At 43.8% G+C, this 26821-nt stretch overlaps 2 protein-coding genes across 4 annotated transcripts in view; one reads left to right on the top strand and one right to left on the bottom strand.

Annotated features, from left to right (window-relative positions):
* Positions 1-26821, top strand: part of MTURN (maturin, neural progenitor differentiation regulator homolog) — a 263443-nt gene that overhangs the window by 110068 nt on the left and 126554 nt on the right. The window lies entirely within an intron of this gene.
* Positions 1216-26206, bottom strand: NOD1 (nucleotide binding oligomerization domain containing 1). Of its 3 annotated transcripts, none has more exons than XM_065753185.1 (12): positions 26129-26206; positions 18590-18937; positions 16591-16765; positions 13580-15383; positions 11897-11980; positions 10733-10816; positions 9734-9817; positions 7410-7493; positions 5255-5338; positions 4164-4247; positions 2854-2937; positions 1216-1404 (listed from the first exon to the last, which is right to left on the bottom strand). In XM_065753185.1, exons 2-12 carry the CDS (start codon positions 18800-18802, stop codon positions 1332-1334), a joined length of 2853 nt encoding a protein of 950 aa, XP_065609257.1. In that variant the 5' UTR covers positions 18803-18937; positions 26129-26206; the 3' UTR covers positions 1216-1331. The 3 variants fall into 3 exon arrangements, with proteins under 3 accessions (XP_065609257.1, XP_065609258.1, XP_065609259.1); XM_065753186.1 differs by having other exon boundaries at positions 18590-18925; positions 26129-26202; XM_065753187.1 differs by lacking the exons at positions 5255-5338; positions 7410-7493; positions 26129-26206 and having other exon boundaries at positions 18590-19251.

Consider the following 26821-nt stretch of genomic DNA (forward strand, 5'->3'; position numbering starts at 1 on the left):
GCCTTTTGTGTTTGTCTTTGCAGCAGGTTTGGGAAATGGGATTTGGCACTTTGATGGAAGAAGGTTCTTCTTCCAGCCCACCAATGTTCTGTGGGAGCAGCAGCAGCCAGAGAATTGTTCTGTAAAGTTCTTGGCAGTGATAGTAGGGGAGAAGGGCAGAGGATGGATCGTGCTTCTTCATTTTTTGGTTCTTTGTGCACATTGTGAGGTAGAATCTGAGATTCCCTTTATGAAGGGAATCAGAAAACAATCCTGAAAAAACAAACAGCCTGCTTCTCTTTAAACTGCTTACTTTTTACTTCCTAAAGTTACATTCCCTAAGCACTAATTATTTTGGAGGGGAATAACATTTTCTTGCTGATCTCATAATTGCTATATGCCCCTCGCCTCGTGCTTCCCAATGCTTTAAGGACCAGATAAAAGGGTTTCCAAGCAAATCTTAGTGCTTCTCTGTGTGCATGTGTTGCTGGGAGAAGAGAGATTGCTACCTGACACCGTTGCTTTTCAGTCCTTTCTCCCCCTGAAGCCAGGCAACTTAATGTTGGTGTACTGCCACCAGCACCATGTCTAGGCCACAAGCCAAGGCAGCGCACAGCCTGCTTAATTAATTTGTCATACACATCTCCAGACCCTCTCCCCAGAACAAACACTGCTAGAATGGGGGGGATAAGGGGGGAAGTTTCTGTGTAGCCCTCAGGAAACGTCAGACAGAAGTGTTTTACTGCCTGTATTATGATTTTACAGCAATGGCAGCAAGGTTTTCTGCTTGTATAACAGAAAATATATTGGCTTCAATATGGAAAAAAGATTATGGAAAGTAATCAGAGCCTTATGTATCCATTTCTCCAAAAAACACTGCCTACAATTGCTGTAAGTCAGTGGGAAAATGAGGGTCTAATTTCTAGGCAGGAGAGGATTCATGCTGGAAGAAGCATTGGAACCACACAGCCTTTCGAGGCAGTCTATGTTTCCATTTGGACTATCATTTTCAGTTACAAGACAGATAATACTGTGAGCTCGCCCAGCCTGAGCATCTTGCACCTCTTCTTGCATGTATATGTGTACAGATTCATGTATATAAATAAGTTAGAGATTATTTACAGCAGTGTATAGAATAAATCTGAGCTCAGTTATCAAAATGCACACACCTGCCCCTTGTGTTCGTTCTGTTAACACTTTGTGTTCCATCTTCAAAGCACTGTACAGACATTATTTATTTACCAAGGCCATTTCCCACTCACCACAAAGATTAGGGAGAGCAGCTGTAATGCTGCAATCTGAGTGTGGCAGTTTCGGTAACACAATGCTTGTCCAACTGGGGAAGTCTTCACTCAGAAGCAAATGATCCGTTCTTCACTTTCAAAAGCTTTGGCTTCTTCTTGACTTATCGGGTTCCCATTCAAACTGTTGGAGAGAAGGAGGGAGATAAAAGGGATGTGAAAGGGAGGCAGTGACTGCTGCCCATCCTGTTTTTCCAGGGTTTGGAGCAGAGACTCATGCAGCAGTGCTGAGTGAGCTCAGTGCTTCCTGAAGGTGTGTGCTTGGGAGTGGTCAGGATGCACGGCTCTACCAGAAATTGAACTGAACCACTGAACTTTGTTAAACTGGGACTGCTCCCTATATGGGACACCTGCTGTGTGCATTGCAGCATCACTTCTGAATGCTGAGTGGATGAAGGGCTGATTTCTTGAGCTTACTTGGAGAAGTTGAGGCCACAGGCAATATGGGTACAGGAACGTGGTGCTGCCTGGGGCCAAATGGAGACAGCACTGCTGTGAAAAGCAGCATATGGCTAACAGGAGTTTATACTGTCTTCACAGCCTTTGAGTCTTCCATGACAACAAAGGAAGAAAGCTCTTAAGTACCTGGACGTGATTAATGGGAGATGACCTTATGGCAGAATGTTCAAATCTAGACAGATTGGTATTTACACCCCTGAAAAGAAGGGGCCCAAAATGTGCAGCTCCCAGGAATGCTACTAAACTATGGAATGTATGAAATGACAAGGGTTAGAAAGCACGCCTGTAAATCCAACCAAGGACCAAAAGAGAGGCTTCAGTTTGAAAACTCCCAATTTCTCAGGTGGGTATTGCAGCCTCTTTGGCAGCTGGCAGCAGCCTTTGAAAGCAGCTTGTTCCACATCCCTTGGGAGCCCTCTGTCAGACAGAGTGAGTCACTGTCTTTCTGAGCAGGAATTCAGTGTCCTTTCATTAAAACAAATACGTGTTTTTAAAAATAAATTTGACATACAGTAACACAGAAGCGGCAGTGCTAAAACCAGCTCTGCTCTATTGACTCCTGAGCTCCCCGAGGTGAGAGAAGGAATGTGGTGCTTGGCTCTGTGCCCTGCCACGCACATGCGTGACTGCCTGATGCCTGCCTAATCTAAAACAAGCAAATCTCACAAAAAAAAAAAGTTAATCTCCTCAGAGCTTAGCACTTCTCGTGCGCTTGGAGCACTGCCCGAAGAACTTCCAAGCACAAATAACACGAACCAAATTAGTGATGCTAATTAAATGTAGCCAGCTCCTGCTTGTTGGGATGGAGCTCCTGAGAGCAGCTTGGAAATAAATCACAAAAAGCAAAACCTGGCTGCAGCTCTGAGCCCAGTTCTGCAGATACACGCGTTCTGCGAGTTGGTGGTGCAGGCAGATGTGAACTAACAGAGCTGCCTGATACAGGGGGAAGTGTTTCAGTGACAGAGGCTTTTTACCTCTTTGAAACTTGCTGGAACTGCAGCCCCTGCCCCACAGAAACTTGCTCTTTTCTTTAAGGCAAGAAGGTTAATGCCACGTGTGTTTTAAAGGGAAAGAAAGTTTTAAAAAGTGAGCCTTTGAGGAGGGGAATCTTTACCAGACTTCTTTAATGGCTGCGTTCTCCTTGAGAGCTTCGCTGAGGTACTTCACTCCTTTGGCTGTAATTTGATTCTGGATCAGCCTAAAAAAGAAAGCACTTGGTATCAGCCCGGCATGCAAGCTATTTTACAGCACATGCACAACCTGAGCTCAGCTTGATGTGGAGGAGCAAAGCTGTCAGTTTGCCACAGGAAGACAGTTGTGATTTCCATCTCTGAGGAGGGTGCGCAGTGCTTGTCAGATGCCTACAGATGCACTTTCAGAAGCAGAGCTCAGTATCAATTGCTTCCTTTGAATCTCACATGTGGCAGTGTTCTGGAGATACTGACCTGACGTAGCTGACACATTTCTGCTGAGAACCCTTTACTGCTGGTATGAGATTGCAGTGTTTGGGCTCTCTGAGACAGACTGACTGCCCAGTGAAGCGTATCTGCAGCTGTGCATGAAGAAATCAAGCTCTTCCCATCTCCCCTTGTATTTGCAGGGTGATAGGCACCAGAACTTCTGCTTTCACAAGAGACCACAAGTACCCCACCCCTTGGACAGTACTTTCCTAAGGGCCTGGGCTACAATTAACACAGAGAACGCGACGTGTGCTTAGCAAAGGTTTTGTAGAAGCCTGTAAAAGGACTCTGTTTATTATGTTCTCTCAATCACTTGGGATGAATGGATGGCTGTTTGTTTCACAGCCCACATCTGCCCGACCCCATTCACAGACAAATTATTGTGAACCTCTGGATGAGGAGTGCCAGCGCTGTGGTTTCCCAGAAGTTTAACAAGTATCCTTGTGACTGCTAGAAACAAGAAGCTCTGCTTTCCCAGGGATTTGTGTCTCATGGCTAAGTGTCTTGTGACAGTGAAAGTGCCACAGAAGAAAGCATCAACCAAATGGACACGTGTTTTGTGTAGGTTCTTGGTTGAGGGGTACCAACCGAGCTTGCTGCTTTCACAGCATGATGATGAATAGGAGAAATCATACTAAAAAACATTACCCTGTGCTAAATATCTGCTAGTATTCTTCTGAAATTTACGTTGGAGGCCAGTAATGAGCTGCCACAGATAAACAAAGGCAGCTGTGCAGTTCAAAAGTTACCAGGACACACAGCCAGCTTAAGGTTTTCCCTGTAAGAAAGCAGGTTCAAAACACTAGACAGCAGCTTTATTAACTTTCCATTAAAGCTGTCTACAACCAGTCAGCTGCATCCAGACCATGCACAGAGAGTGTACTGTGACCTACATAGACTTGGAAGGTGAAGTTTTAATGCGGCGATTGCCAAAGAGACTGTGCCTCTGTGGAATGTAACTTACCATAAATGCACCAGTTTCTTGTTGATCTTCAGCATCTCTGCAAAACTCATTGCTGCCTCATCATCCAGCTCATTTTTTGTCAACCTAGGTGGGAGAGAAGAGGTTGACTTTAAGATGCTATTGTTATTTTTCAGTTTCCTGTTTTTCCAGCTTGTCGGCAACTTGATTTTAGAAAGCCAAAGCAGAATGTGTGTGCTGTTTCTGCCCTGAGCAGCCTCTGAAGTCTGGACACACAGACATGCTAAAGAGAAGCCCTGGGGTAAGAAAGACAACACGAATGTCAGCTCTTAATTTCTCAGAGCACTGATGTGGTTTTCTCACAGTGTTGAAGTAACTGAAAGCTGCATGAAAAAGATGGAAAGGCAGAGGTAGCACTGAAGACATACACAAACTGTGAGTGATGGGGACAGCAAGATGGAGGAAGGAGAAATAAGCATGAACCAGAACTGCAGGGACAAGGGGAGCTGAGGAGCTCAGGATCAGGCACAACAAAAGCAGAGGCAGATGGATTAAATCACTGCTTTCAGGCAGTGGACTGCAGAGACACCAAGAGAGTTCTGCTCCCATCAGCCAAAACCCAACCAATCTTCCTAAAGTTACATACAGTCGTACAGAACCCCTCATGCACGCTGCTTCCACTGCCAGAGGAAGAATGCCCAATAATGCTGGATGGGACCCTGCCTGGGGCCTGAGAACAGCACTGAGGAATGCAAGCTATCCTCAAGCTCCCCTGTCATGGCAAGAGAGCAGTGAAGCTGGGCCTGGCCTCACCTGAGCACGTTCAGTGTAAACGGGGGTGTCCTATACCACCATACCAAGACCTACAGGAATGTAATGAGTCCACGTTACAGACCCCACTTCCCGTGAAAGCAAAGGTGTAGCAGTGCTCCTACAAGCAGGAAAGCTAATCTACTGCTCATCAAAGGATATACCTTGATGATCTCCAGAGGTCCACTCTGCTCTCTCTGATTACAGTGTGCTGGTACTGAAAGTGCAGGGGTGGCAGGAGGGAAAGAAGGAGGCGGTAAAATTAGGCTGCAGCTTGCTCTGGAGAAAGAAGAGAAGGAGAAGCAGACTACACCATTGATTACCAGAATATTCTCACGGAGTTGTTGTGCTGCAATGCTTCAGCAATGCTTTTCCCCCCCTCTGTTGTGATGCCATTGAATGCGAGACTGTGAAGTAAACAGATAGAAAGGTTTCATCAGCAGCCAGTGTTGCTTGGCCTTCTTGCTATCAAATTCTGTCACACAGACCTTAAGGTTTGCTGTCAGCAAGAGCAAACTGACTCTTGGTGCAGCTGTGATTTTGAGAGCTGTGGCTCTTAGCAAGGTGAGTGTGGTGCTTTGCAGAACACAGGTTTGTATGCACATTTATCATCCCAACTCCCTGTGTATATCAGGCACTTTTTCCTTTAGGTGAGATGTTCAGACACTGAAATGCCCCATTCCCCTTCCAAACACAATACCTTCTGTTGTGCAGGGAGAGAGAAGCCTGTCAATGCATGCTTTCCATTACAAACCACAAACATTTCTTAGCCTGCCCTTCATTCCTTGAATAGACACTGGCAAAATCACCCAGTTAAACTTACTTATGCTTCAGGCTTCAAGAGTTCAAAAAGCATTTCCATCCTTAGAAGACAGGCCAGAGCCTGAAAATAGTGCATGGCCTCAAAAAAGAGGCAGAAAGGGGATGAAGTGGAACAATGGCACAAATTAAGTGCTAGCACATGTGTCAGCATCTCTGCTAACTTCAGCTGAAACCATATATTCTCTGCCTAAGCACGGCAAATGTATGGAAGTAAAACATTATATCAGGGCCCAACTTCACCTTTGCATAAACCTACCACAGTTATCTGGAACTATCTGTGCATTCAAATAATAAGGCAGGATTAGCTCTGGAAAACCAGAAGTGAACCCCAGTGCAAGCACACTGCAGGGCAGAAGGTGCACCTTGCACCGGTGCCAGCAAAACTGGCTCCAGCCCGCGGCTGCCCCTCCTTATTTTTGCAAGCACATTTGTCAGTGTATTTGTCTGAGAACCCCAGATGCAACTCAGCTTTGATTCAGATTCAAACTGTTTTCTTTCAAGTCTGATACAGCTGGATGGCTTCTGCAATTAGGGGAAGATGGCTACTTCTGATAGCTTTTAAGTTTAAAAATATCTAGGTCACTGCACCTGTTCAGCTTTTAATTTTTTAAGCCTGGCTGTATGCTCACGGAAAGGAGGACAAGATACCAGCTCTGAAACGGCAGCTCTGAAGAGATCCCGAGCTGCACAAACCAGTGCCATGTGCCACCTAGTGGGGAAAGCCAGGAGCCTCCTCTCGTCCCTTACGTGGAGGCAGCGGGAAGTGGGAGAGAACGACCCCAGTGCCCTCAGCTGTATGCAGGGACTGCTCAACAGCAGCAGCAGCCACAACGCACACCTCTAAATCCCTAGTCCGGATCTGTAATCCTAACAGGGAAGCTGCTGCTTTTACACTGCTGGTTGCACCCTATGCTGTGCTGGCTATCTTCACTCGCTTTAAGGCCTCCAGGGGGCTGCTTAGAGAGAAATTACTGAACTCCAGCAAGAACTACATTTCATTACTATGTTCAGGTTGGATATTAGGAAAACTTATTCTCAGAGAAAGTAGCAATGCAGTGGCACAGGCTGCCCAGGGAGGGGTGCAGTCACCGTCCCTGGAGGTGTTCAGGAACTGTGTGGATGTGGCACTGAGGGACTGGTCAGTGGGCATGGTGGGGGTGGCTTGGCAGTTGCACGAGGTGATCTTAGAGGGCTTGTCTGGCCTTAATAGTTCTATGACTCTATGTCCTAGTCTTTATCCAAGCAGTGCATCCCAAGTTACTCTGGTAAAACTGCTGTATCTTCACCATTGCAACTGCTAACACTGAGCTCCCTGGAGCCTGGTTTTCTACACCAGCTGGTGCATCCCCTCTGCTAATGCTCCCAGCCCAGAATGACACCAGGTGTCTTCACAAATGCCAGTACCTCTGCAGCATGAGGAAAGGAGGTGCAGACAGAGGGAAGGATGCCAACCTTGCAACATTTTTCATTTGCTTTATGGCTGCACAGGGCTTTTCAATTCAAACAACCTGGCTTCTTGCTTGCACCAGGACCCTGTTAACAGAATGACAACCGTAGTACCAGATGGCAGCCCAAGCTAACACTTGGTTCAAAGAGCCACTGCTTCTCAGAGCGCTGGGAAAGGCAGCTCCATAGCAAGTTCAGCTGCTGTTTTACCTCACGTTTGTCAACCTGGGGTGGTTCCTCAGGGCCTCTGCAAATGCCTTCGCACCTTCGTCTCCAACCTGATTGCCCCACATCCTGATGAAGACAGGAAACCAAGAAATATCAAATGCATTGCTCTACTGCCCCTCAGCACTGCATTATCTTTTTTTCACCCCATGCATCCCCCACCATTATTCCCCAAGCTCTGAGAGTTGCAAGAAGCCTGGCATGTACCACCTCACTGAGCCAGGCCTGTTCAACTCCCTGCACACTGCACCATCCACCTCTCGGACTCACCAGTACCAGAAGGCCACAGCACAGGAGCAGCTCTAGGAGACAGCCAGCCTGCTGCAGCCTGAGTGGTTTTAGGATTATCTTGCTGCAATAGGTAAACCTTCTGCAGCCCTGGACCCCTCTGGGATAAAGGAGTCTAGTATTACTCTACAGGGACTTTTTATACAGTCTGATAGGACAAGGGGGAACAGTTTTACACTAGAAGAGGGGAGATTAGATGTTAGGAGGAAATTGTTTACTCAGAAAGCAGTGAAGCACTGGCAGAGGCAGCCAGAGAAGCTGTGCATGCTCCATTCCAGGAGGCACTCGAGGCCAGGTTGGATGGAGCCCTGGGCAGCCTGATCTGCTGAGTGGCAGTCCTGCCCATGGCAGGCTCTAAAGTCCCTTCCAACCCAAACCATTCTGTGGTCCTATGATTCTATAATACAGAAGTACAGCTGCACAGGGACTCTTACACAGATGGGTGACTTTCTGAGGTCTACTGTTCAGTAATCTCACCACTGCCCTCAGAATAGTCCAGTAAAACAGTTGTAATTCAGTGTTACACCCAGTGATGTCTCCTCTCTTCCTAGCTGACCAGAGAGGGATCAGAACCTCACAGGCACTGTATGACCCTGGTCTCTTCTATGCATTTCTAAGGAATAGTATGTCTAACAGCAAAGCAACCCTATAACACAAAGCACTAAGAGAAGGTAACGTGGTAAAAGCTGCAGAGATTTGATCAATATCAACATTTAATCTGGTCAAATTCTGTCAGTGCAAACCAACAGCTTTGACAATTCACTGTGTATTCGGAGGTTTGAAAGGCTCTTTGCTGAAGTGCTCACACACGCACACACACACACACATTTTTTATTTTACAGAGCTCTTAAGAGGTCTTGATGGCTCAGAGCCACACACAGCTTGATGGGTAATTAGATGGCAGCTCTTAAAATCAATTGAGCTTTATGCTATCTAAACACATCTATTTCCAGTAAGATCCCAAGAATTTCCTTGTCATTCAGATCAAATGCAGTTTGTTATATAAATGCTGAAAATACCAGTTTAAACATGGCCACCCAGGCTATCATAAATCCATTTGGAGGGACTATTTCCTCCAAAGGAAAAAAAAACAGAAGTCCTCCACTGAAATTACAGCAAGCATAAAGGCACAGAGCCATCTGTATACAACAGAAGCGTGCACGCTGTTGACTACACTTATGAAATCTTTCAGAACAAGAAAAATAAAGGCCAAAATCTGATTGTGCAAACCTGATTTTCACGTCTAAGTGTTCTTGGGATGATGGCCAAAGAAAATTTTTAATTCCTTTCATTATTACATTCTAAGACTGTTCTCCTGCAGAGTGGAAAGAGAAAATGGGATTTGCCAGAGGGAACATGCGAAACTCTCGCATCTCGCATCAATCCTAAGAAACAGGGCATGGACTAAATGTTTTCAGTATGACCTCCCTCCAGTAATAGCAAGCTCTCCAGGTTAGGACAGGAGGATGATGTGGAATTCCTTTATCACAGAATCACAGAACTGTAGGGGTTGGAAGGGACCTCTAGAGATCATCGAGTCCAACCCCTGCCAAAGCAGCTCCCTAGCCCAGGTTGCACAGGTATTTATATTCCAACAGATCACAGATTTATCAGGACTTGATGCAGAACATTCAATACTCCTAACCTTGGCATTCCATAGCTACATTGCCAATAGACAAAAAAACACTCAGACCTTTGAAAATGACTAAATATCTTTACAGCAGCTACTATGCAGCTAAGGGGAGCAGCTATCTTTATGTTCTGCCCTCTTGTTAGTTTTCTCTCCATCAAGGCTCCATCAGAACAGGAAAGAAAATCACTGCATGAACAGGAAGAACTATAAAGCATCACCTACTTTCTCTGAGCAGAAAATGTGCTTGTGCTACTGCACCTGTTTCCTCTGCTGCCACTGAGAAGGAAGGAATGGGAGGAGGAAAGTAAGAACGAATGAAGAAAACCCAAGGAATTCATAGATGTCTTGCCAAGACCAAACCCAGAGTTCTCCTTACCACTGAACTTACCCGATTTCAAACATTGTCTTGTTCTTCTGGATGGCCTGGGCAAGGCACTTCCCTCCTTCACTAGTTATTTTGTTTGCTCCTATTCTGCATAAAATACAAGAGTTGATGAGGTACATCACTTACAACAGAACAGCTATTAGAACACCAGCTCATGAAACAATACAGGTATTACTGTTAAGTCTTGATTGTGGTGCTAAGTATATCAGAAATAAGCCTTAGGAACTGATCCTGAAGGCAAGGCTCCCTGGCCAGCTCTTAATATAGCTCATAATACCAGCTGTTGCTGCAGAGTACATGAATTACATGCAGCGTGTTTCATGATGCCACAGGGAACAGAACATTTCTTGGTAGCACAGGTTGACAGCAGACTGCAGCTGATGAGCACAGACTAATAATTTCAAGTCTTTTTGTTCTGAGCACTGGCTACAGCCCCGGTGTAGATCAGTGCAGCACTGATGGTCCTCTACAGAATCTTTCCATTTTTTGGCCCACATGGGATCATCAAGTGGCTGGAGTTCAAGAAAGAGGTAAGTCTCAATTGCATATACATTACTGTAAAGAACAAACCAAAACAAAAAAACCCTCAAGCCACTACATTTGCATAGATTAAAACTGGTTTGTCTGACTCACTTCAGGCACATGAATATGGACTATATCCAGGCACAAGGATGCCTGACAGAAACTGTCTTCCAGCGGGCACTGTTTCTGGTGAAAGTTATATGAAAGTAACACAGCACCAGTGAAAGAACCAGATGCTCTTGGGTTTCAAAATTCTGCAAATATTTCAAGCAGGAATTATGTGGCTAGTGTTGGGTTTCAGAGCAAGTTAGCAGTAGAACAACGCCAAGAGCCCAACAATCCCTGGCTGCTGGTTGCTACATTCACACCAGCAGCTGATATTGCTGCAGATACCCCTATGTTCTGCTGTGGCCAGAACATAGTGCTTTATCTTAATTTTGATACTGTGGAGTTATAAAACAAAACAAAAAACCAACTTACTTAACATATTCAAGGCTTGAACATTCTTCAATGAGTTTTGCAACGTATTTGGCTCCAATGTCAGTGATCTGATTGTTGTATAAGCTTAAAGAAAAAAATCGTATTGGTAAAAACAGGTTACTCCTGCTGTCACTTTTATATTTACAACCTGGGTGATTTATAATGCACAGACAGCATCCATCTTTTTTGTAAGGCTCTGTATGCATACACAATTGCTTGTACTTCTGTTCTGATATATAGTTAATATTGTGAAGGCCTAGATATAAAATACAAGGAGACTAGACTTTAAACAGTGAAAAATATTTATATATAAGCTTTCTAATTACAAGGTCCTCTCAAGCAAACAAATCTTCCCTTTATTCCCATGTTAGTATAGAAATAATATTTAAAAAAATCAGAAGGAAAAAAAAGCACACCAGAAGAACACATGTTTGGTTTTTTAAAAGCCATAAGATCTCCTTACAAGTATTCCTGAAGAGCAGACATACTTACAGAAAGGCCCTGAAGAAGGAGGGAATTCTTGATGCTCATGATCACTTTTTTTCAAAAAAGTCATTTTTATTTAGCCTCTTCACCAAAAGTGGGAAGCCAGCACTAACACGCATTAGCATGATTAAAAAATAATAGTTTTTTTGCTACTTTCTGTATTAAAAGACACGGCTACACTAAGAGGGAGCTGTAAACATGACAGCTAAAGCAGCATGAATCTTGTCCTCACTTCTACTAAGCTATATCTGCTTTGCATAGCTGAAATAAATCAGTTTACAACTGAGAAAGCAGAAGGCTCTGGCTACAAAGGCAGCTACAGATATATCCATATGCATGCACATGCACACACAGAGCTAGCAGAAGCCTTCAAGTACAAAGCTAGCACACCCACACAGATCAGTAACCTGGCAGCAGTTCACTCTGTGTTACAGGAAGGCTTGACTTGAGTGGGAGGCCATCCCTTGAGGCAGTGCAATGGGAGAGGAAGTTTTTGGTCCTTTTCCTGGTGAGCTGTTGCAGGACAGAAGCTGAATCACGTCTGACACAAAATGCTGCCTGCTCATGTTCAGCAAATGAGGATGTACCTTTGGTTCCCACCCCATCTGTGCTGTGACAGCACTGCAGTTTTAGTTTCTAGTAGTAGTATCTAGTGCTTCACTCCCAGGTGGTACATACCCCAAGTAAGACACAATTCGGTACTTGGAGAGTTCTTCATACAATATCCTTACTCCATGATCTGTGATCTGATTTACACTGAGCCTGGAATGAGGGGAGAGAAAACAGAGTTTGCATCAACACAGAATACATGTGTTCATCACCCATGACTTAATGAATGACTGCAGGTCTATGCATTCCCCTCAATAGGTTCTTACCCCACATATTAAAATCAATTAAGGGAAATGTGAACTCAGAACTACATGGTTCACTTCAAAAAGAAAAGAAAACAAAAAGCCCCAAATCACCAAGGCAATGTTCTGGAAGTTGTCTATAGGACTAGAAACAATAAAATGCAGAGTCAGAAACCAGAGACCAACACCTCATCCTCCTCCTGTGTGTACTGTGACTGAAGAAATTCCACTTGACACCCAAGCAAAAGCAAGCTTTCCAGACCACTCTTACAGCCTTCTCTGGGTACCTAGTGAAAGCCAGGCATCTTGGAAGGCACAACACAATCAGGATCCAATTAATAAAGGCTGTGAAAACCTCTGGCCAGGAAACCGAACTGTCCTATGGGTATGCTAAATGTTTCTGATTTATTGTCCCAATTAGACACAAAACAAATCAAGGTCAGTCATCGAATAAAAACACTTATTTTCACAGCTTCTTTTTCACTACACTCCTGAAGCTTTTTCACCTTGGCTGAATGGACAATTTCCTGGGAAGCATTCCAATTCTGTCAAATCACATGATCTAGGAAAAACTGTCCCAGTGATTTAGACTTGCTTTGGTTTCTTCATAAATGCTGAAGCTGAACGTTCATTGCTAAGAGCTATTATCACCAGCAGACTCCCAGGCTCTTGCTGGTTAGTACCTTGGTCACTTTGAAACGCACCCGCACAAAGGAGAAATCACCATACCATTTCTACAGATCAGAGCACCCTGCTCCTTTGAAACAGATAGTAAAGCTGTTAGAAACATCTCATTTTAATGACCAGAAAAAGTCATTAGCAGGACAGAACTCTTAACATCAAAAGAGCCACAAAGACCTCCCCAGCAGTCTGTTTTGGTGCTGGAGGTGGTGTGAAGCTCACAATGCTCATGGCATGATCATGCGATACGGACAAGAAATACAATACTGTTCTTTTCTTCTCCATTTTGTTTTGAAGACTTGAGCCTTTTTTCTACAAGTTTCTTATTGCTTTCTTTTGAGCGGTCAGTTGATTTGCAGTCAAATTGGGAAACCATTTGCTCAGGCAATCTTTAGATAATGGATGAAGCCCTTCTGTATTCTTTCGTTTCCCTTATGCACCTTCTACCATAAAAATCCTCTTTTGAGAAAAAAAATTACTTGTGATAGAGCTAACTAAGCCTACAGACTTAACTAATCCTGTTGGTTTTTTTTTTTTTTTTTTGAGTTTCAAATTCACTTGCCCCTGCTTCTGTTCCTGCTCCTGGCTGAACCAATATTCCAAAAGACCTGAAAGTGGCACAGTTGGGGATAGTCAAATCTCTAATCCAAATCTAGCTGCCTGGGGCTATTTCAAGTTTTCGGTTCCTGCTTTCAAGGCCAACTACACTTTAATTTCCAGCAGCAATGAAAATCCTCGTGCTTTTTCACTTTCAAGATAGATTCCCCTAGCCCAACTGTTTATGGAAGAAACCAAGGATGAGAAAGACTCTGCTTGCACAGACTCCTACCTGATCACTACAAGCTTGCTGAAACACGGTAACAGCTGTTTCACTCCGTAATCATTGATGTTGTTGTTGTCCAAATCCAGAGCCAAGTGCTTTTGAAAGTGATGCATGACAAAGGAAATAGCACTGCAGTCAGCAGAGTAGGCATTGCAGTATGTAAGCTTGATGTAATTGGCATGCATGCGTTTTGCAGCCAGCTTTCCCACTTTCTCACTTTGAGTCTCATAAAGACACCTCAGCATCCAAACAAAGTTTGGCTGAACCTGCATCTGATTGTATTTCGAAATCCTGGACCGAGTGACACCCTTCAGATGGGATTTCATGCTCTCTCCAAGGTATGTGATGAGTGTCTTTCTCTTCTTTCTAATGACTGGAAGCAAAAGTAAATGTTTGAAGAGCTTCTCCTTGGATCTGGAAAGCAGTCCACAAAGAAAAAGGTTGGTAAAATGGAAGTGGTCATTGTTTCGGAAAGGATCCTCCCCTGTGAGTGGTTTCTTCAACCAAGGAACATGAAAGCAAGTACGTTGGGCTGTCTCAGCAGAAGAGCATTCATTGAAAAACTGAAGTAACTCCTTAGTCCCCACTCTCTCTTCAATAACTAGGAACAAAGCGGTGAAAAAAGACTGAAGGGTTAAGTGCAAGAACTCATAAGTGGACTGATCGTCACAGCCACTATAACCTTTAACTGTCCTGAGAAAACCCAACTGCAAATCTTCTTCAGAGATGTTCGCTGACGAGACCTCCTCTTGCTCAAAGATAAAGATAGAGTTCCCCATCCCTTTGTATGCAATTTTACCCAAAGCTAGAAGAGTTTCCTTTCTTGATTTGAACACCTCTGCTTGGCTCCTGGCATTGTCCTTCAGCAAACTTTTTTTCAGAGACCGGTTTAAATGGACTTCAATCATGAGCAAAAATACATCTGTCAGTGTAACTGTACAGTCTGGAAGCTCATGGCTGTCAAACATGGAATGGAAGTGTTCAAAACATTTAAAGATAATCCAACAAAATAAAGGTACTGAACACAAACTACGGAGGCTGGGGTTAGCTTCCAGCTGGTTCAATACTAGCATTCGTTGCCCCACATCTTTAAAAAACATGGCAGTGTATTCCTTCAGGTTATCGCTGGAGAAACCACGAAGGAACACTTTCTTTCTAATGATATTTCTTTGGATCTCAGTTCCTGTCCGTGCTGTGAGAATTTTCTTGGATCCCTTAAGAAGCTTTCCTCTGAGAAGGCTTACCAGCAATACCAGAGGGTGGATGGGTTCATTGGGTGAACACATCTCAGGAACACTGCTGAGATCAAAGTTGGAATAGATCTCATCAAAGCCATCAAATGTGAAGAGAACTTTATGAGGGAACTGCAAGATGTGATGGAATACCTCTGTGGGGTCCTGATCTGGGTAGCAATTGTATCTGAAGAGTAGGTCCTTCAAACATACGGCTTCATCTTCCTTGAAGCAACTAAACATTCTACATCGGAAATGGAAGAAAAAACTGGCCCCTATATCCAACTGTTTCTTGGCCCAAAGACTTTGTATCTTTTGCAGCAAGACAGATTTTCCAATTCCTGCATCGCCAAAGACATAAATAGTCTCTCCATCTTCATTTATTACCCCAACTGCATCATCAAAAAGGGCTTGTAATTGACACACTTTACCCAGGCTCTCATTGGTAAAATTGACCATCTCCATAATACTGTTAGAGTAGATTTCTTCAAGCAGCATCTCTTCCCTCTGAGCATATGACATAACAAATTTGGAGTCCCGTCCCAGTTCATATCTGAGTTTTTGGCAATACCTGCTAACTAAAAAGACAGTGAACTAGTATTATTACAATGACCATACTAAAAAGCCTATTGAATGAGATAACCTACCTCTGTGGGAAGTCTGAGGGATAGCAAGTTAAAACAATTCTTACGCCAAATCAGTTTTTGGCAGATAACTTCTGTGTATTCAGGCCTCTATAATAATGGAAAATTCAGATGTTTAACATGTGAGTCACCATTTTCTGAAACCCAGCCCTGACTCCAAGGCACAGCACTGCATTAAGAGGCTTCTATCTTTCAGCTGAGGCTCAAAGTCAAGCCCCTGAAGCTTTGTTAGAGGCTGTTTGCAAAGGCAGGGGTTGTTGGTCACAGGTTAGTTCTGGAATTGGCTGTTTCACTCTATTTATATTCTACTGTGATTCAAGTAGGTGGCCATTCTTTCCTAATTTGTTTGACATTTTTTTATTATTGCAAATAGAAAGCACGTGCTTTAAAAGCAGGAACCTCAAATGATTTTTTCTAAACTGACACAAAAAAATGAAAGTCCCAGTTACTGTGCAATGTTGACTCATGTTACTACAGAAACTTTACCTCAGATGAGGGCAAAGTACTTCTTGTATTTATACAGTATGAAAGACTTCTCACAAGGAAAAGACACATATTCCTGCTACACTTTAACTGACTTTTAGTATAAGTCATCATTTAGGAGTATAAAATAATTCCGGTTGGAAGAGACTGTGGGATGTCTTGAGTCCAACCTTCTGCTCAGAAACAGGACCACCTGTGAGATCAGACTGGGTTATACAGGGCTTTGTTTAGCTGGGTCATGAAAACCTGAAAGGGAGGGAAATGTCACAGCCACTCTGGGCAGCCTGCTTCCTTGGTCGACTGCCCTCACCATGAAGTATTGGTTATTCCAGTGCCAAAATATGACAACGTTCCTAACAAACTGCAAGAGGCCTAGAAAATACTACAGCTGGCACAAGGTGGATATGTCATCACACTGTATATCCACAAACAAATGCAAAAAGAGCTTGACTTTAGCAAAACAGGACACTATATCAACATGACTTGTGTTATACAGCATGCCCTTTAATTATTTGGCTAGCACTGCTAGCAAACACAGCATGTGCACATTCATTTTCTAAGGCTGTGCCTGCCTAGATTCATTTACACTCACGTCACCTGGTTAGAGCTTCCAAATACTGGAAGTTCTAAGGAAAGGGAGACAGACGCATGATCTTACCTGGATCTGTATTTATGACAGGTTTACTACAAATATTCTCTGAAGGCTGGTAACCTATTTTGTCCAGCCAAGGCTGAAGTTCATAGTAAGCATCAGTGACTTTCTGCAGGACACGGATGAAATATTCTGAAACTTCCTCTCCCTTGCTTTGAACCAAGTCTAGAATTTTGCGAACCTGAAGAAACAGCACAAGAAAGATGTGTAGCATTTTGTCACAGTTAAACGGGTAGTCTGTGTAGGATCCCTTTTGGACTGAAAAAAGACACGAAACCAAAACTGGTGCTTCAAAAAAATTCAATTCAAAATCTAGTTCTGAATTTTAAGCATAACAAAACTCATTTTCTGTTTGTATTGGATGTTGCAAGAAAGTCAGCTCTGCAGGTTAAGGTAACTATTAACTTGTAGTTAAATCAGATGCTAACCAAAACCAGCGTGCATAAATACTGCTCCTCAAAAGGGAATCTAAAGGATTAGCTCAGTCTGGCAGACTGTATTTTAAATCCCAGTCTGGTTAAAATGAATAAGAAAGAAGGGATTTCTCAGTGCCCTACATTCATTCCTCTGGTTTGTAGATACTACAGTCACATTAGGTTAACCTGTGGATCCAGTGGGCAGAACCCTCTCTAGATCTTAACACAGACCAAAAAGCCCACAGTTGTCTTTCGGTTTTGTTTTTATTTAACACAGCAATGGGCTATCTCTGTACAATGTACTTGTTGCCTGCAACTATTACTAAAACTAATGGCTGCTAGACAGAGTTGCAGTTCAAGGCTAAGAGATATCTTTAAAATCAAATCAGAGATTGACCTGTGTGCAACAAGTACATGGCAACCTCAGTGCAGAACCCTCCTTGGGACAGGGCTTTGAGGGGTCCCTTTTGAACGTCTGGATCTTGTTCTTGCTGAGAATGAATCAATAATTCAGTCCTAAAGCAGAGAAAGGATTTGTTGAGACTATGGTCTCTTGTGAGCTTAAAGCAGGGTGAGGTACATAGCACACAGCAAAAGCAATTTCTTTTGGACAAATTTGTATGCTCTAAAAGGCAATTTTCAGAGAAGCTCCCACAGAGTCCACTTATGACTGTAGCCTGCTCTCTGTTTCTGCTCCGGCTCCTGATGCACAGCCTCCCACAGCCTTGCTACAACACTCATGTATATTATGCTGACTGAAAAGAAATTGAGATGATCGTACAGTGTACATTTATTCAGCTTTGAGCCTGTACACAGTGAGCAATGTGTTACCACTTCAACTTGACAGGAAGAATGATTATTTTATGAAAATCTGCGCTGTTCATGAAGTCCAACGTCTGTGATTTTTTGGTGATTTGTCTGCCTCTAATTGTGACACCATTCTGAAGCTGCACAACTGGTCAGGGAAACAAACTAAGAGCTTATTTTAAGCCACAATGCAAAGTGCAATCGTGTACATCTGAAAATTTTCTCTTGTCTAAGGAACGGGAAAAAAAGTTTGCTATTGATACCCAAAGATGATTTACAAACCCAAATGTGCCAGGCTGAATCAGTTCTACAAGCAAACATTTATAATGTAAGCAGGACTTTTACAGAGAAGGGAGATTAAGCTCACAGACAACATGCGTGATGAACTTCTAAAATAATATTACATTTCCATCTTCTCCTCTAAAGTAGGCTGATCTGTCCCTCGGCATCCACAAGTAGATTCTCCTTGTAATACTCTGCATGATAATGAAGGCTTGTGAGCATCAAAGCCACAGCCTAACAGCAACTGTGGTCAGCTCCTTATCAGAGGGCAAAGCTGCAACTCAGGGGACAGAAGAGCAATTATCAGTCTGTTCATTTTTGCAGCTGCCAGCGGGCTTCTAAGCAGTGCCAGCTGTGCTTCTAGAGACACTTGTCCAGAAGGAACAGGGTGGTGATTGTCAAAAATAATAAAGACTGGGAAAGACATTAAGCCCATAAAATCCAACAGTAAGTTGAGAAAATCCAGAAGTTAAAGCTGATTTGTGGAATTAAAATAATACCTTATCTGCTTGAGTTGGAAACTGGACAACAATCTCTGCATCTTCAGTGGAGAAGTACTCATTGTTAATCAAGTTGTCAATCAAACATTGGGTGTGCTGGATTTTACTGACTAGAAGCTCTCGGTACACCTTCAGCAAAGCAATGAAGGATGGAGGACTTGCCAGAGGTTTTTCCACAGATGTCTCCAAGTTAGCACAAAGATGGCCTTCCATAGCTGAGATGGCAAGATGCTGCTCTGCCCAGCATCATCTTTGGCAAACTGTCTGTCTGTGGTGAGGAGTCAGCTCGGGGTTAACTTCAAGGAAACAGGCCATCTGTCCTTCGTGTTGCTGAGCCTGTAAAATTAACTGCACAGAACATCAATTTAAACGTTACCCTCTTGCACATACATCCCTCCATTGGCCGTTTAAGAGCACTACCAATCTCTGTCAAATACCATTACCAACTTAATTAAAACAAAAAAAAATCTATCCTTCTCAGGTATTTCCATTCATTTTGTTCCACTTGAGAAAAAAAATATCTACTGCAGACAGTCTCTCCTTTAATATACACACTGCAGCTTGCCTCTAACAGCATTTCCATATGTGTTATTAATTGCCTGTTAGTACACAATTGAGTATTTTTAATAGCTTCTCCTGTTTCAGTGCACAAAGCAGGGCATCCATCCTAACATGTCTGGACAATAGAATAAGTGGAATAGAATTGTCCATAGCGATTAATTGCGTAGGAAAAATTAATTTATACTAGCAATTCATTTTGCTTTTTGTTACAGCAGATGTTTCTGTGTGAAATTTTGCCAATAAGATACACGTCCCCAGAAGCGAGGCCATGTCAACTGAGAGTCTGAGCTAAAATATGACAGTTTTGCTAATCCAAAATGATTTGGTTCAGGGCAGACTTGAGAGGCAGAACTGAGGCTGTGAGAAAACCACTGGTCAGATGTTTCTCTTAAGGAAACCAAGAGCAAGGTGATGCCCAGTGTGAAAATGCTACTATAGTTTTAAGAACCAGCATACCACTTAGGGGCACAGAGCACCTCATACCTCTTCAATAAAACACTTGATTCAGACAGAGTGTAAAATGGGGAAAATGCCACAGCGTTGCTTTAATTTGGTTAACCTTATCAAATTCCAATGAGTACCCATTAAGCCAAAAATACAGTCTTTCCAGATCTGAAGAATAACAACGCTACAGAAAGGTCTGAAACTAATGATTTTAAATACACAAGAGCTCATCTCCAGTGATTCACACAAAAAAATCCCTACTTGAGCCTGTTGAGCACAGAGTTGCTGAATTTCAGACTCTTCTGTATACCATGAGCTGTGCCTGGAGGTTGGCATTCCAGTTCATGCTGGTCTTCAAGCCACCTCCACAAGCAGACAGGGAAGAGATTGCATGCTAATACAGTTTGTAATGAAGCTATCAGTTTGAAACCTCTGCAAACACACTTGTGTACCCAATATCCATCCACGTATGTGCACCTAGAGACGCACCATGACTGCTCACCCCAACAACCTTCCCACTGCTGAAGAAGTTTTGTGTTGAAATAGTGCTCATCAGCATGCCTGCTTTCTCCTTGCCTTCAAATACACAGGCTGTTTGTGCTTTTGTGCTCCAGTCCAGCTCTTGGGAGCTCTTTGGACAGCTATTATTTCCATTCTTCTTTACAAGGCATATAGCAGTAGGAATCAAGAACAAGACTACTACAGCATTTCTGAAGTTTTTTTTCCAACTTGTTTCCAGCCAACCTAGCCACATAGAAGTCATGAAGTTACGCTGTAATTGCACTTCAACAATAAGTTAATTCAGATACTATTTAGGCACGGACCTAGTACATACAATTTCCAATGTAAAAAGATGACTTCTTGCAAGAACTTGCATGTTAACACAAACTACTGGCACCCTGCAGTAACAGGGCAAAAAGTACTGTTGCCTCAGCAGGCCAAGGGATAGCTGGAAGAACATTTTTAGATTCTGATTATAAACATATATAAAAAAAAAGAAAGATGAAGTCCTTCTTCAACAATTCAGCAGAGGTCCCAGGACAATGCCAGCAAACTTCCTTGCAGCTCTCCCCTGACAGGGTGTAACTGAGGCCTTCCAGCTCGCAGATTATTCCAGGTGACCTGCTGCTGGAACAACCTCATCTCTATGCATTTTCCATACCAGAAGCTGCAGTCTGCATCACTGTAGCTTCTCCCTGATGCTGGAGGAAGACATGATTTATATTCCTGCTGCATTTTAGTGATACTGGCTGTGTACACTGAGAACCACGTAGCCTAGCTCCTGTGATCTCCAGAGACCAGTAGGTTGCATCTTATGGTTGCTGATCTGCACAGATGAGCTCCACAAAGGCAGAGACCAGGCAAATCCGCAGAACAACAACTCTGGGACACAGTCAACTCAAAAGCAACAAAATTATTTCAGCCAAAGGGAATGGAAGCAAGTGATCTGACTTTCTAATCACATGACTGAGTGACTGCAGCTCCTCAGACAAACTAAGCTTTCACTGCATCATCCACATGACCCATCAGATGAAGTGGCTGATTTCTGAGTCACTCGGCTTCCTAGAAGCCACGCTGGCACACCTCTCAGTTTAAGAAAACTCATTTCATAAATGAACTCTACCATGAAGACCAAACAATGCTGAAAACATCATTTACTGTGCAGCTTTTGCAAGCTTTTAAAGAGACAGAATCACCTTAAAAACACAGGCAATAGAAACATTAACCCTTTTCTGTACTGCCCCTACCCAACACCTGCTTCCTTTGGTTGTTCTAGGACCATATTCTTTCTTTTTAGTTTGACAACTAAGGCAAATTCCCAGGAACCAATAATACTGAACCAAGGTACTGTCAAGAATACAAAATAAATAGTTTCTTTACTCTTTCAGATCCATCTAAAAAGAAGATAAAAAATACAAAAAAATACAACAAAAAGACAAGAACAAGGAAAACATGGAAAGATCAGGTCTTAAATAAGCCTCCCTATTTGACTAAGTCCACATTGGCAGAGAACCTGACTGCTGTTGGAAGGTGAGGTCAAACACCAGGGGAAAAATGGAGAAAGAGCAGAATATACAGAACAGTGAAGGCAGAGCTGGAAGGAGAAAAATACTTAGTATCAGAGAAAACAGCATTTTTCACTGATGTCTTTCAGTAAGAATAATGGAAAACCTTCACCACCTATAGACTAAGAAAATGTCAGGGCAGATGAACACTTTAAGTGATATTGAAACAAAAACAGTTCCTGGCACATATAGCTAACAGCAGGGCAGGCACATGCATGCTTGTAACAGTGTACCAGCTTCATGAAGGAACTTCAGGTTCTATCCAGACTGAAGCCAACACAATAATTTCCTACCATCGCAGTTCCAGGTGCAACAGCACCTAAAGTCCTCATCAGTGTGAAAGATGTGCTTACTCCTTCAGAAAACAAAATCCTGTAGGATTCTGACATACATCATTCTGCTTGACTAACTTAAATTGTTTGGAAGCAGGAGACCAATGCATAGATGCTATGAGATATCAAACTTATCTGCAAGTCCATCATCTCTCTATCTGACAAGAGTCCCAGCTTCCACAGCGTGGCTGTTGGAGTGACAGATGACAGGGTTACAATGCACCAAGTCTCCTATTACAAGGGTCTATTAGCTTTACAGTGCTAGAGTATGTTTAAGGGCAAACACTTCTGTGGCTTAGAAAAGGGTGCTGAAAGCAATCCCTCGCTAGACCGTGGAGTTCTCTCTCTTATCTTGGGCACTCCAGTTGCTGGATTCAATTCCAGCTGGATTCAATTTCAGTCATGGGAAAGCTGATAGAAAAGACTGAGACATTCATTAATGTCAAGGCACCTCAGTGCACTAAAAAATGCCTAAACAAAGACACTGTTGAGACCACTGCCTCATTTAGCATCCATTCCATTTCTGAAAGGGCCAATGAATTAAATCATTTCCTGAAATCCACCCTGAGCTTCTTACAGTCCAATTAAGATATCACTAAGTTACAACAAAGAGAGATCAGCTGTTCTAACAGCTACAGCTGAACATTTGCATTGAGATTTGTACAAATGGTATACACACAGGGAGAAACTGAAATAACTGCCAGTTCTGTGAAGTCCCCAGATGAGCAGAACACTAGAGGAAGATCAGAGAGAGGCAGGAGTGATCATACCCAGGCAAAGTAGGGGTCTGTCATGGAGGGACAAGGGGATGGGCACATCTGAGGAAAAGCTCCCTGTCTGGGACTAGAATGGACTTCTTCCTGAGGGAGAAAGAAAAAAATAGTGGTTTACTCGAGAGGCTGCCAATGATGTTGTAAGGAAATTCAGGTAGCCTCTCTGAGGACAGCAGTCCAGTGAAGAGGACAGAAAACAGACCATCAGGAACTAAAAAGAACCAGAAAGCAGAGTGCTCACCCATCTGCTGCAAAGGCAAAGAGAAGTCGGAGGACAGCCTTGGCCAAAGGAAGAGTCAGCGGGGATGGAAGGGATGTCAAAAGCAATAGCGAGACTGGCAAGGGATGCTTATGATAAGCCTCCAAAACAGAATAACCAAGAGGAAGCAAGATGGGTATCAGGCCAGGAATTAGGAGGGAAATGAAAAACTGAAATGAAATTTGTCAGAGTATCAGTGCTTACGGCAAGCTTTTATGTAATCCGTGTCAACAAGTGGCAGCAGTGCTGATAGCTTCTGAGTGAAGGTATTGGCACTTCCATCCAGTGCTTCTTCTGACTTCCCTTTATGTAAAAATCCTCAGCATTGTGTAAGCACACATACAGTTACCCTTGTCAATCTCATATCCTCTTTTCACTAAGATCACTTACTTTCCTTCTAACAAAATTGCTATGCTTGCTCAACTGCCAGCACTGCAAGTCCTCTGGTAGTGAGGAACACTCCCTTTTATCAGTAGCAATAGCATTTATTACAAGACCTTACTAAAAGGAAATGTTGTAGATAAAGGAGTTGAAGGGTCTTAATAGCTGAAAATAATTCCACATTTGGGTAAACTGAAGAATTAATACCTCACTGAGTCGCTTGCTGTTCTAAGACAATGGGTTATGATGAAGCCATAAAACCCACAAGAAGAGTGAATTAATTAATAGCAGTCATTCAGAGCAGCTGATTTACAACAAACACGAATACTTACGAAGAGATGAAAACTAATAGTAAGCTTCCTCCGTAGTTCTGCTATTCTAGCAAAAACTGTTCCTTTAAAATCTCTGTGAAATGAAGTCCCAAGCCATAGCACTAGCTACCAGCAGCCAGGGGCTGGAATATCTTCAAGATTTCACAGCACCCTATAGCCAGATCTGGCAAGGGCAACAGCTAAGTATGAACGCATACCTCAGTGCCACACAAGGACAAGCACAGTCTTGGAGAGACCTTCCCATATTTGTTGGCACAGTCTTCTGTCAGCAACATTAAAAGTTACTCTTACAGAGGTGGCTGTAGACAATAATGCTTCCTTCCCCTCAAAAGTATGAGCCATTGTGCCTTCAGGTTCAAAAAACTGGTCAAAACTGACTCCTGGGAAAAGCTATTTTATAGTAATAACTATCCAACGGCAGAGTCATGACAGCAAAAGGAGAAGTGGAGATCATGGCATGTGTTCACATTAACCATGATAACCCTGGTTCACTCAGGCCAGTCTAATCTCTTTAACTGCCTCTGGGAGAAACTGAAAAAGAAACTGATTTTACCAATCTTATTTCAGGTTTAACACAATGTCTTTGAATACAGTAGATAAAGGAGAGCTTACTTCCACTCAGTGTTAATTTCAGAGCTGTTTCTAATTGTAACCTCACCTTTAAAAGAACTATTTGACGTAGTACAAGAATAGTAAAAAAAGTGCAGGTTCTAGAACCAAATGGGCATATGTGCTACATGAAAAGTCCACATGTTTTGATGAGATATGATTTATTTATTTCCCAGGGTTTAAGAAAAAACAGACTTTATTTTGGCATCACAAATGGTGCTGTAAAACTAGAGCTTGCACGGAGTCCCTGTACTGATCTTATGTGACATTCTGTATCTATGGGTTAACACATTCATCACATCGACCATTAAAATCTTTGGGCAACTATAATCAATACTACTGAATATCAATAGTTGTCCTGGGAGCCATACATCAACATCACACAAGTGTAAATCCATGACCACACAAGCACAGAATCAGTGAATGGTAGGGGCTGGAAGGGACCTCCAGAGATCATGGAGTCCAACCCCCTGCCACAGCAGCTCCCTAGCCCAGGTTGCACAGGTAGGCGTCCAGGTGGGTCTGGAACGTCTCCAGAGAGACTCCACCACCTCTCTGTGCAGCTGTGCCAGTGCTCCATCACCGCACTGTGAAGAAGTTCCCACACACGTTTCTGCAGAACTTCCTATGCTTCAGTTTGTGGCCATTTCCCCTCATCTTATTGCCACTCACTGCTGAGAACAGTCCAGCCTTGCCCTTTGACTCCCGCTCCTTAGATATTTATAGACATGGATCAGATCCCCTCTAGGTCTTCTTTTTTTAAGGCTGAACAGACCCAGGACTGTCAGCCTTTCCTCATAGGAGAGATGTTCCATGCCCTTTATCATCTCTGTAGCTCTCTGCTGGACTCTTTCAAAGAGATCTCCATCTTTTTTGTGCTGGGGAGCCCAGAACTGGACACAATACTCGAGGTGAGGCCTCACCAGGGCAGAGTAGAGGGGGAGGATATAGCTCCTGTAGCTCTGTGCTGCCCTGGTGTCACTGAGATCGGTGCCTTTCAGTGATTTCCCCCTACTCTCTTTGACTATTAGTGCAAGCTTCTGCTCCAGCTGTCACCTCCAGCTGTGTGAGGGGCAACAGATGATAAAGAACACAGAAGGAATTATTTGTGACTCCAAACTGACATACTCTCATTTCCTTTCCATTGAGTTTCAGGAAAGCATTTAATAAATAAGAAGTCATCGCTACTACAATGTAAAGGAATATCCTTCAGTCAGAGAAATCTTTGGGAATGGAGGACAACAACTTCACAGAATCATTAAGGTTGGCAAAGCCGTCTAAGATCACCTAATCCAACCGCCTATCCACCCCCACCATGCTCACTGACCACGTCCCTCAGTGCCACACACACACGGCTCCTCAGCAGCCCCATGGACGGTGACCGCACCAGCTCCCGGGCAGCCGGTGCCACCGCTCTTTGCTGATGATAAAGCAGCGAGGCCTCAATGACTCCAGTGCGAGTCAGTGCACGCAGATGGATCCTGTCAAGTTTACAAGTAAACTGCACTTCATGTCTGTACCAGCCCTGTGAAGGACGAGGCAGGCGGGCTGAGCGATTCCTTCACCCCTCCCCCGAGGGCTCACAGCCCCTTCCCCAGCCGCACTACACGGCCGCAGGAGCACGGAACCCTCTTCCACCCCGCAGCCTCGAGCGCAGGCAGAAACTTTGATTTCTGCCCTTAAACCTTCGGAGTCCGGCCCCAGCTCTGCTGCCGGACGTCCCCGTCCCACCGCCCACCCCTCACATGGGGCCATGGGGCCCGGCCCTTCCCCTGCACTCACCGCGGCGCGGTCGGGACGGAGGGGAGGAGAAGCGGAGCAGCGCTGCCCCCGCCCCGGCCCTCAGGGAAGCAGCTCCCGCCCGCACTCGGTCTCTCCTCCCCGGCGGGAAGCGGCTCCTCCCCAAAGAGCCATCATCTTTCTTTCGTAAACCTGCCCTTCCTCCCCGCAGAGCCACGCTTTTCCCTTCGTTAACCTGCCCTTCCTCCCCACACAGATGGCCGAAGGCGTCTTCTTCACAGAGGCCGCCGTTCCTCCTTCCCTGAACCGGAGACCTTCCCTATCCTGCACGGGCTCCCGCCGCTTTCCTCAGCAGGAGCCATCAAGTACCCACCATCATTTCCGTCCGCTGGGCCAGCCAGCTGGTTATTTTCCATTTTCTTCTTGCTACAGTAAAACATCCATTTAAAAACACCCAAGTAGCCCGATGAGGGTGAAGTAAAACAAGCGGCTGTGGCATTGAGGCGCTGACCTGCTTGTTTTTCTGCCCTCTCTTCTGCAGTTGCATCCCCAGGAAGCGCAAAGAGACAAAGAAAGTTTGTTACGTTTCCACATCACCCACTTTATAGCTTAAATAAGAGACGCTGATATTCCCGAAGAACACATTTCAAAGGCCCAGGGGAGGTTTGGTAACTGCATTTTCATTTACTCAGGTTCAGACTGGACAACACTAATACAAAAAGTACCGTGTTTTAG

This window comes from Cyrtonyx montezumae, unplaced genomic scaffold (genome assembly GCF_038088225.1).
Source record: "Cyrtonyx montezumae isolate F1298 unplaced genomic scaffold, pur_monq_1.0 scaffold_8, whole genome shotgun sequence".
Lineage (NCBI taxonomy): Eukaryota > Metazoa > Chordata > Aves > Galliformes > Odontophoridae > Cyrtonyx > Cyrtonyx montezumae.